This window comes from Leopardus geoffroyi, chromosome B3 (assembly GCF_018350155.1).
Source record: "Leopardus geoffroyi isolate Oge1 chromosome B3, O.geoffroyi_Oge1_pat1.0, whole genome shotgun sequence".
Classification (NCBI taxonomy): Eukaryota; Metazoa; Chordata; class Mammalia; order Carnivora; family Felidae; genus Leopardus; species Leopardus geoffroyi.
In genome coordinates this window covers 145,537,148-145,548,691 of record NC_059337.1, presented here as the reverse complement: position 1 = coordinate 145,548,691, position 11,544 = coordinate 145,537,148, and the positions used below count along the sequence as shown (strand labels likewise).

The following is an 11,544-nucleotide window of genomic DNA, read 5'->3' as shown; positions in this document are numbered from 1 at the left end:
GGCATGGGCACAGTTACTGTCCTTGGTCTCAGGGAAACTGAGGCACAGAACAGTGAAGTGACTTGGCCAACCTCCTGCAACTCCATGAGCCAGACGCTGATCCCCAGGCTGGTACCAGGAGGGCAGGGACATAACCTGACCCAGTACTAGGGTGGAGGCAGAGGTCCCCGTAACTGGGCAGACTCGCACTGTTTTGACATTTTCTAGAGCAGAAAAATTCACTTCTAATTTCCATCCCATTTTTAAGTAGTCTGGGACTCTCAGAAGGTTGAGAATGGCTGGTGTTAAGTAGGAAACCGTTCTTTTAGGGTTGGAATTTTATAAAAGAGCCTTTCTGCAAGTGCAGGGACTTTGCAAAAGGAAATAAACCATTTTATTATCGTAATTAAATACAAACAATTCCGGATGATTTTCTAGGCAAATCACACCAACAATGAGCAAACCACAGCCCAAGACCGAATGTGCTAACGAGCCCCTCCCCAGAAGCTGCAGGCCCACTGGAGCATGAAGGGTGCAGGGTGCCGGTGCACGGTGCCTGCCCACCACAGGCGAGGGACAGGGCTGCAGCAGGACTTTTGTCTCAGTGACAGACCGCCCTGGACCCCCTAAGGAGTTCCCTGCCCACACCCCCCACCCCCCACCCCCAGGGCTGGTGGTCCCCATGGTTACGTCCACAACACTGTAGAAGCCACGTCAGTTCCCCCCATAATAATGGGACAAATGCAAAATGACACGTCTTCATGACCGCCCCAGCCACCCATATGATGCTTGGGAGCCCTGACGAGACGCCCGCAGCTGGCTGGAGCCTCTCCTTCGATCGCTGTTATCAAGTAGCACTTGGCAATTTTCAGAAGTCTGATGGTCATGCAGTGCACTGCTCAACAGCAAGTGCAAACATACCAGAGTATAGCCTCATGTATGCACCTGCTTCCCAAGAATATTCTATGAAGTTATGACCATGAAAGAGCTGTCTATAAACTATTTTTAGCAATATTTATAGGTTACTGTAAACACTGAATTTCTCATTACGTGATATTCCTAGCGGCTTTCTGACCAAACATGACAGGAATCTCTTCGAATTCCGGGAAAGAACTACCTGACTCCCTCCAGTACTGTAAACACAGAGACCCTGGGGAGAGCCGAGGGCGGACGGCCCAGCCCTCCCACAACCTCCCCCTCAGACCCACAGAGCCGGCTCACGTCACTTCCTGCCTGTCCTCTGGCCAGGGACCTCTAACTCGACGGGAGCGATGCGGAACGGGTGCTGGCCCGAGGCCCCCTCGCCGGGAGAGGAAAACACTGAAGAGGAGGGCCGGCCGCCCCCACTGCTTCTCCTCCTCGAGAACATTAAAATCCAGACGGCCAAATGAGCAGAGGACAACCAGGCTCACTTGTTTTGATACAAGCTCAAAAATCAGAAATTACACATTTCCAGGCAGCGTCCCCTCTGAAACATGACGGTTTCTTACAACGCGGTGTAAGGAGGCTGTGTGGCTCCTCACAGCCCCACAAAGGCAAGCTGGCCTTCAGAGAAGGGGGCTGGCGGGCTCACAGGCAGGGCCCCGTTTCCCCCACATGGGAGCTTAAATCCTACCCCTGGCCCCACGTGTATCCTTCCTGAATGCCCTGGTTTCCCAGGGAGACGTGTCACTAAGGGAAAGGGGGTAGGTTTCCAATGTATCGGATCAGCGTCGTGGCTGGAAGAGCACTTCCGATGGAGGGGACAGGGGAGACGGGACAGCCCTTGTCCCGCTCCACAGGTGACACCATGCTCCCCCGCCCCTCAAACAGGAACTTCAAAGTGCACAGTGCCCGCGTGGACACACAGCCCACTCTGTCGGCGGCGGTCTCTCGCAGCCTGCAGAGTGAACAACGGTTACAAAGCCGGGGGCTGCAAAGCCCAGCCGGCCAGGCGCTGAGGAAGGAGGCGCGGCCACAGAAGACCGGGCCCAGGCACCGCACACTGGCCTCCGGGAGGGAGCGAGCAGTGTCCCAAACAGGTGGTCTAGGCCACGTGCTCTGGTATTATCACAGGACACCTGTCAACAAAGCCCCCAGACCCCGGCATGCTGCCGCCTCCGGCCCGCAGCCCCAAATCCACGCCTGGCCTGAAGGACACGTGCAGCAGGTGGGTGCCCCCGTGGGGACCCCCAGGGAGTCTGTACAGCGAGTGCCGAGGTGCCCGGTGAGCCCCGCCGGAGGGCCCCCGGGGAGCATGGACCCCAGCACAGTGCAATTTCTGAGCCGGGGGCTGGGGGGGGCAGCAAGTGCCCTTGCTGTGACCCCTCCGGTAACATAACATTAAAAGAAAGTCCAAACGTGCAGCATCTCACAGGGTACCCCAAGTTCTTCAGATCCCCTTCAGAGCTAAGTGATGAGTCATCCTACTCCAGCTCGGTGGCCTGGACGCGCCCCCTCCTACAGCTGCTGTCATCCGGAATTACAAACAGTATTTGTGCAGTGTTTTCTTCACCGGCCAGTTAGTCTGGCAGATTCCCTTAGGGATTGGGAACCGTTCTAACCCTACAAAGAAAATCTTTTTTTAAGCCTGCATGCCTACATGCTGAGTGTACAGGGCCCAGGAGAGGGGAGATGGGCCCCAGAGGGGTGGGGACCCATGCGCGTCCAGCGGTGGGGGGGGGGGGGGGGGGGGGGGTGGCCACACGGCAGGACTGGGGACTCAGCAGAGACCCACTCCCACCAGAGGGTCACCTGTCTCTCCCAGCTCTGAGCACCAACTGTCCTCTTAATTCCAGGCAGCATGGCCCCAGACCATCAGATACTCATTCTAGAAAGATGCAGTTTACGGTTCCGGAGTCTTCATTTATAGCCTTAATACAATACTAAAACTGAAAACAGATCTTGGCGTAGCGGCAGAAAGTACAAGTGTCCGTGAACAGCGGCCGGTCCCAAACATGCTGAGGCCGCCGGCGCCACGCCTGGCCAGTCTCACGCTCCAGCAGCTCTAGCTCGCTAGGACTGCAGGCAGCTTAACGGAATTCGGGGCAAACCCCCACGAGGTGATAGAGGTCACTACCTAGAAAAGGAAGTCACTGGGGAGGGGAGTCCCGGGCAGAGTAGAGGAGCTTGGCAAAGCTCTGAGGGTCTCAGTGTCCCCGTTAAGTCTCGGGGATTTTTATCTAGCTCTGCCCCGACCCTCAGTGGGCCAGGTCAGTGTGGCTGGCACTCGGAGCTCACGAGTCTGCCAGACAATCATTTCGTTCCTGCGTGAAAAAACAAACAGAAAAATTATATTCAACCCGTGCGTCAAATGACGCCAGCTTCAAGTGGTCTCAGAGCTGTAACAACAGCTGCACAACTCTTAAGTCAACCTCCGAGAGCCCTGATGCTCACGTACACAGGTGCCAACACCGAGAGACATGGGTGAGGGGACCTGGCTGCCCCAGACCTTTGGAGACGACACCTCTTTTATTCTCATTACCAGGCACGCTCAAAATATGCCCAGACACCACTGGCGTCTCGCATCTTCTCACCAAAGGTCTGCTGAGAGGCCCCTGGAAACAGCCGCCCCCACGGGTGCAGGGTGGGGAGGAAGGCCTGTTCCTGTGGGTGAGCGTCCAGGAGTCTAGCACCTGGGCTGGGGCACCTGGGGAGCTGCTAATGGGTGTGATGACGGGCAGGTCTGGCTGAGAAGGTTCTCTTTCCCCATAAGCTCAGCTGCTGGTCTGCCTGGCACACGGGGCCACACCCCGACAGCCACACTGGACACTTAACAGAAGCACAAAGGCCATTTCTGATAGACAAGGTGCCGACAGTTTTAAATGTGATGGGTTCGTGCAAGCCTCACACAGCTAAAAAAAGAAAAAGCGCTAAAGATTGAGTGTAAAAGTGACATTACGTCACTTACATTTGTAAAGTTCTGAAAAGCTGTAAGATGCTAAACAACAGTGTAATTAGACAATTACTTACAAACTTACCCCAGGCTAAAATCATACAAATTAGTAACAAAAATTAAGTGGCCAAATTCTGATATTACTTTATCAGAATATTTAAATTTTACTTAGGCTAATCAAACTTAAAGATCGGTAATTAATATACTGAGAACGTTCACAATGTGAACATTCCCATAATTCACCTCCTCAAATTAATGCAGAATACAGAAATATCGTTACAACGCCTCTTTATCTAAGACTCAGAAATACTGAAACGTCCCCACGGCTGCTCAGACAGCAGCCACCCGGCGAAGTAGGCCTGAGCGGTCAAGGGCATTAAGTGGGGCAAGGCTCCTTACTTGGAAACCACGGTCTTCGGCTGCCTTGCCACCCACGTTAAGGACACTCAGAGAACTGGCACGCTTCATGCTGCAACCGGGCGGTAGACATGCAAAGGACAAACCATCGGCACATCAGTTAACCGGGAGCAGGACACATGGCAAAGACACCCCTCAAAGGCCCTGGTCACCATGGGGGACACCATGGGGGAGTCCCTGGCACCATCCCTGATGGAGAGCAAGCCTAGATCTCGCTCGGATGGGGATGTCCGCCCAACTCTTAGCACGGACGCCCCAGCTCTAACTGTATTTAGAGCCCCACAGGAAAAAAAGCACTTTCTCTGCAAAGTATCTGTCTTCAGGTAGTGTGTGTAAATTCCAAGTGTCATTACGTCGTCACATTGTGAAGCCTGGCACGTATAGGAGCCGAGAGGCTTGGCCAGCGCCACCCTCAGACTCAGCACAAGCCTTTGTGTCAGGTTCGATTTAAGAAGGGAGCCGGGGGGTGGGGGGGGGGGGGTGGGGCGGGGGGGGGGTGCAGCTCAGTTGGTTAAGCATCCATCCGACTTCGGCTCAGGTCACGACCTCATGGGTTGTGGATTCGAGCCCTGCGTCAGGCTCTGTGCTGACAGCTCGGAGCCTGGAGCCTGGAGCCTGCTTCGGATTGTGTTGTTCTCTCTCTCTGCCTCTCCCCACTCGTGCTCTATCTCTTAAAAATAAACATTAAAGGGGCGCCTGGGTGGCGCAGTCGGTTAAGCGTCCGACTTCAGCCAGGTCACGATCTCGCGGTCCGTGAGTTCGAGCCCCGCGTCAGGCTCTGGGCTGATGGCTCAGGGCCTGGAGCCTGTTTCCGATTCTGTGTCTCCCTCTCTCTCTGCCCCTCCCCCGTTCATGCTCTGTCTCTCTCTGTCCCAAAAATAAATAAACGTTGAAAAAAAAAAAATTAAAAAAAAAAAATAAATAAACATTAAAAAAATTTTTTAAAGAAGGGAGCCTGGGGATTCCTCCAAATCCCAACACTCACCCGGAATGACCATGGAAAAGAAAGACACTCGAAGCTCACTGTTGAGATCAGATACATATATACATTCATGTATTTTATATTTTTTTCTATATTAAAAGGAAAACCAATTTTTTACTAGTAAAATAAACTCCGAAGCTTAGAAACCAAAATTTAGGGCACCTGGGTGGCTCAGTCGGGTAAGCATCCAACTTCAGCTCAGGTCATGATCTCACAGTTCATGAGTTCAAGCCCCACATCAGGCTCTGTGCTGACAGCTCAGAGCCTGGAGCCTGCTTTGGATTCTGCGTCTCCCTCTGCCCCCGCACCCCCCCACCCCAGGCTCATGCTCGCACTCTCTCTCTCTCAAAAGCAAATTTTTTTTAAATCAAAATTTAAGAGAAATTTCATGCTTTACATTTAAGGAAATACAGTGATTTCAAGGTTTACTTTTTTCCCCCATTTGATACCTTTAAAATACTTGATGCAATATCCTGCAAAATAACCTAAAACCCAAACTTAAATTATGGATAAAGTTACCATAATTGCTTACCACTACCAGGGATGCCCTCAAACAGAAAGTCCCCTTAGCTTTTCAAGTTAAAATAACCAATATCAAGGGTTCTTTTCTTTTTTTAAACTTTATTTATTTTTGACAGAGAGAGGGGCAGAGAATGAGCAGGGGAGAGGCAGACAGAGATGGAGACACAGACTTGGAAGCAGGCTCCAGGCTCCGAGTTGTCAGCACAGAGCCTGACTCAGGGCTCGAACTCACAGACCGTGAGATCATGACCTGAGCTGAAGCTGGATGCTCAACCAACTGAGCCACCCAGGCGCCCCTCAAGGGTTCTTCTTTAAATGTTTGCAATAGGAACTGTAATTATGAACTTGAACCACCTATGACACAGGGCACACTATTTACCCTATGAGTTGAGGGCAGAGCTGTGACACTGAAGCACAGATCCGAAGGATTAGCACAACCAGACACATACAAAATGCACTAGGAATGTGGACCAAGGCCTGGGTCACAACACGAGTGCCCAGCATCAACTGTGAGCACAGCACCCGGCAAACGACAGGTATTTACCAAGTTCTCATTGAATAAATTACACCAAAACCACAGACCTTAATTTACTTATTCTCAAGTAAAACACACTCCCAAAATGCCCCAACCAGGATAAAAAGAAAAACCAAAAACATCCCAACGTATTCCACACGTTGCTACACTTCTGAACAAGTTTTTCTCTACGTAACTACCCAAGAACAAAGGATAAAATCAAAGAAAATGAAAAGGAAGTTATATTCTGCCACATTTAATTACTCTGTTAAACAGCAAATTGGCTTTTTTCACCTGTTATGCATATTTTTCTAAATTTTATGTTTTTAATGTATTGTCAAATTGCCTTACAAACAGCACCCGGTGCTCATCCCAGTAAGTGTCCTCCTCTCTGCCCATCACCCCTTTTTCCCTCCCCTCCACCCCCCCATGAGCCCTCACTTTGTTCATACGTTTTTGCTGGTTGGCATTCTCTAAGAAAGCCATTCAACGTTCTTCCTCAAATTGCCTTTCCTTACAAGATGAAAGTAACAACAACTGTGCCTTCCCAGCAGGTCTCCCCAGCCTCCTGGAGCTGCATTCACACTCGGTGTTTTAAACCGGGGTGTGCAACACAGGAAGAATGCCCAGTTCAGTGAGTCTCAAAAGGTGGTCCTGGGGTGCCTGGGGGGCTCAGCTGGGTAAGCGTCTGACTTCGGCTCAGGTCATGAACTCGCGGTTCGTGGGTTCGAGCCCAGAGTCGGGCCCTGTGCTGACAGCTCAGAGCCTGAGCCTGCTTCAGATTCCATGTCTCCCCCTCTCTCTGCCCCTCCCCTGCTCTCTCACTCTGAAGATAAACATCAAACAAAGTTTAAAAAAAAAAAAAACCATGGTCCTGGACCAGCAGCACTAGCACCTGCTGGGAACTTGCTAGAAAGGCACTAGCATAGGGGTGGGGTGGGGCCTGACAGTCTGTTCACAACCCCACCCGGCCCCCACGAGATGCTGATGCTGTGGCTGGAGAACCACCTGTCCAGTTAATGAACATGGTCACTCGTACCCAGAAAGAGTATTCAGTTTTCTGCACTTTATGGAATGACATTTCTAAGGTCATTAATTTTTCATAAAGTTCAGTAAGGCATCATCTCGAATAACGGAGGAAAAGTGCTAGATGTGAAGTGTGGAGTCAGGCGGACAGCGTCCTGGCACCGCAACCCGTGCCGCACTGCGGAGGGTCCCTGCCTCCGCGTCACAGTCAAGACAGAAGACACGGATGAGACCAAGAGAAAAACTGTGGGCTCCGTCACGTGGGAAGAAGGTCCATGTCACAGGTCTCCGCATTCAAAAAGTCTCAGAACACCCAGCACCCCTGGTAGCCGGGGTGTCTGCCCTGGAGGAGCCGCCCACATGGTGACACAAATCTCTTCCGCTCCCAGACCCGCCCCGGGAACGTAACTGGGCGACCGCACAACAGTCTGTGCGGATCCTCACATCGCGGTAAAAAAAAGTTCACACTTTCAAAACTCGGTGAGGCAAACGATGACCTATCATTTAGTTCTGTAAATATTTTAAAACAAGCACTTTATCCCAAAGGCAAATTAAAACCTGTTTCCCTGATGCACGCTCCTGTCGGGTCCCAGGCCCTCGGGCACTGTCGGCAGGGCAGGACGGCAACCTGCTGCTAAGCCTCCCGTATCCCAGAAACCCCGACCGGCTTCCAACACTGTTCTTTCCAGGTAGTTTGAGAACAAATGTGTGGAGCCCATAAAACTCCCTCCACGGAAACGGGCTCGCGAACATTTGGGAAGCAGGGGGACAGCCACCTATACAACCAAATCGCGCCTCCTGCCTCGCGAGCCATCGAGCAGTGGGTGCAGCCACAGGCAGAGTGGGGCCAAGGGCGGCCGGCAGCCCCAGGGCTCTGCTCCCCGGGCCTAGAGGTCAGAAGAACGAGACCGGACACCTCTGGGACCAGCAAGGGAAGCAGCAGGAAGAGCCCCTCCCCTCGGTGTCTCCAGCACGTACGGGAGGGGACCCCGTGCCCCAGCAGTGGGCGACTCGTCTCCCGCAGAGCGGATGGTGGGATCAGATGTACGACAGGGTCTCACTGAGAGTCCATCTCTAAAAAGCAGGCCCCATTCAGGAACCGAGAGCTTCAAAGAGCAGAAAAAACAGTGCCTCTGTGAGAAATGCATCCCACAGGATGCTGACCCCAGCAGTGACCCAGAAATGCACACTGTTAACAGCCGATCTCCTGCTGACACACCCGATCAAAACCAGAATGCCTCAGAACCAAATTCCTTTGACAACTTAGATGTTATTGTTCAAAAGACTCCAGGACGCAGGAGTGTACCTTTTGTTAAACACGTGGGAAATCTGTTTTTTAATCTCCTAAAGAAACACCTGATAACAAAGTCTTGAAACTGTCATCCTTCTATTTAAAACAATTTTTCTTCCTCTATTAATACCCGTGTGGGCTTAATACAATCACAGTTATCATTTGATTTTAAAAGGATTTTAAAAACTAATGTTATTTTTTTTAACTAAAAATTAATTTTAAAGGATATGAACTAGTGCTAATTTTAAAAATAAGTAACGCCTGTCTAGAGTAAACAAGTGAATACGCTCGGGTGTTTTAATACGAAGTTCCCACTTTCCACCACTAAGGAAGGCTTCCTCTGAACATGCCACAAAGTCAAAGATTTGCACAGATGTCTTCTGAAGGCATCCGCCCTCTCGGCCTCTGCACGGAAGGCCCTCGGTCATCCCTCAGCCTGTCCTGGGGGAGGAGGGCCCGCCGGGCACCGCCGTCCTGGGGGAGGAGGGCCCGCCGGGCACCGCCGTCCTGGGGGAGGAGGGCCCGCCGGGCACCGCCATCCTGGGGGAGGAGGGCCCGCCGGGCACCGCTGTCTTGGGGGAGGAGGGCCCGCTGGGCACCGGCGGGGCTGCAGATAGTTACCCGGGGTTCCTTGGCTCACTCTCTCGAGAACTTCCTCCCTTCAGCTTCCTAACCAGCTTCTCACTGCTGCGTCTAATGGAAGCCCGGAGTTTGCTAAAGGAGCCACTGCGCTTTAAAGATCCAGTGCCGTCCTGAAAGAAATGTGAACAAATGTGAAACCGCAGACGGTCCTCCGCCGACCTCCCAAGAGGCAGAGCTGCATGAAAACAAGAATTCACGTCACAGCTGACCTACTTGTCTGTGATGCTGGCAATGCGACTGCTACAGAAATTACCAACTTGCCATGCATATAAACACACTTGAAATAGAACTCTTTGATCCATTTTAAATCTCATTAAAGATAATCCAATGACCATGAGAACATTTGAACATTAAGAGGTACATCCAAACAAAAAAACATCCCCCCAAATTTTACTGCTGTTTCAAAACAAAAGGTTAACTACACACAGAAAAAGTCTTAAGAAAATGAAGGCTGCTTCTTGGAAGATCACCAAAATCAAATTCCACGTTGAATAAAAACAGAAGCATCTGGGCCACGTGACAGTACTGGACCCCAAACGCTGAGCTGACAGAGACAACTTCTTTTTAACAATTCCATGTAAATACAATACTTAGGTATACTGCTTCTTTAGTAAATTTTATAATTTTGTAAAAATTCTCATGTATTTATTTATTTATAAGTCCCCCCTCCCCGACCCTCCACCAAGGTGGGGCTCAAACTCAAGACCCCAAGATTAAGAGTCGCATGGTCTTCTGACTGAGCCAGCCAGGCGCCCCTTCAGTGAGTTTTTAAAAAGTTTTATTAAATGTTGGATTATAAGTGAGGTTGGAAAATGAAATAAAATGTTCATTCCGTACAAAAACTAAAAACCCTCAAACACCCTGTGGGAAGTAAAAGACTGCCCAGCTTTCATCACAATGGACTCAGACATTAATAAGTGAAACATTTGGCAGTTATCTGGATATGAAAATGAAGAACAGAGAGTAAAAAAATTGTCTGTAGCAACTTTTATTCTCAGAATGAATGACTTAGTAAGATTAACAGTAGCCCCATTCCTTCAAGAAGCCACACAATGCCGCATTCCATGGAAAAAGTGAAAAGTCCCACTAAGCAGACAGACACGAAGACACAGGTCAGTTGGAGTGAGTTTATTAGAAGTTAGAAAGACACAAATACACAAATCACTGACCACTTAGGGATTAGTGGAGAAGAGCCAAACTGCCAAAATTTCACAGAGACGACACAGCAAATGCTACTTGAGCGAGATCCTAAGGGGAGAGCCCGGGGCCTGGGCGGCCTCGCCAGGCCTCGGAGTGCGACGGGGGCGGCACATGCCCTATTCTTACAGCCTAGCTAGCGTCCACGGTCACTGTCATGCCACTGCATCAACACCTGCGGGTACTTCTAACTACCTTTTATCAAAGTGAACAGCTAATCGCTCTCAATTTTTAAACTCATGTATCACACGGTAAATGGTTTTTATTAACACAGTTTATATTACTAAGTACATATCTGGCAAAGCTACACGTATACAGAGATAAGGAACCCCCCGAAAGGACAGCAGCACCGAAAGGGATGGCCAGTCACAGAGAGGCGGAGCTCTGACAAGAATCCTAGGGGATTGCTACACACAGCAGTCAGCGCTGGAAAGGGAGTAAAGCCGGAGGAGCCGCCCGTCATGCAGGAGACAGTGTGAGCGTCACAGAGGGCAGCTAGGCCTGTCAGACAGAAACGGAGAGAGAGCCCAGTGAAACCGCTGTGAGCAGAGAGCCACCCCCACGAGCGCAGCGCGGCTCCCAGTATTTCTAGGTCACGGATCTCAGCGGTGCTCTGAATCGCTTCGGTATCTGGGATTACCTTCTGCCTGCTCCTATCAGCCGGGCACAAAGAGGCACCGGGCCACACGTTGTCGGTCACGTACATTATTAAGACTAGTTACTCCTGCCATCAAAATAAAATTCCAGTTTCAGAGCATGGCTTGGCACTGTGCTAGAAATCTCCATGGTACTTACTGTAACGAGGTTTTCCGGCAACTGTCCATAAAGGAGATCCCACAATGAAATGACTTGACAGTCACCGGAAAAAGAGGCTACACGCGGGAATGGCACGTTCATGATCTTTAACTTCGTCGGAAATCCTTCTGCATCCCTAGACTACAAAGTTCTCCCTGAAATCAGGGAGGACTTTCCCTTGAAAGCACTAACAGTTTAGACATTTCAGAAACTTTAAGAAACCACGGACTTTAAGAATCTTCAGCACATTTTAAACATGCAGTCGGTAATCCAAAATAAAATTAGTTATGGAAAATGGATTCCAC

The 11,544-nt window shown here is 50.6% G+C and overlaps 1 protein-coding gene across 19 annotated transcripts in view; it reads right to left on the bottom strand.

Annotated features, from left to right (window-relative positions):
- KLC1 (kinesin light chain 1) overlaps positions 1–11,544 on the bottom strand; it is a 68,459-nt gene that overhangs the window by 2,373 nt on the left and 54,542 nt on the right. For 5 of the 19 annotated variants that reach the window (XM_045448379.1, XM_045448382.1, XM_045448381.1 and 2 more), the window contains one exon: positions 9,227–9,357. The exons of 1 other annotated variant lie outside the window; for it this stretch is intronic. In XM_045448379.1, the coding sequence (XP_045304335.1) occupies positions 9,227–9,357 (131 nt within the window). Of the gene's footprint in view, positions 1–347; positions 2,524–2,712; positions 3,225–4,252; positions 4,323–8,617; positions 9,107–9,204; positions 9,358–10,360; positions 10,946–11,544 lie in introns of those variants that run through there. 13 more of the 19 variants (XR_006704219.1, XR_006704222.1, XR_006704221.1 and 10 more) reach the window with 5 other exon arrangements.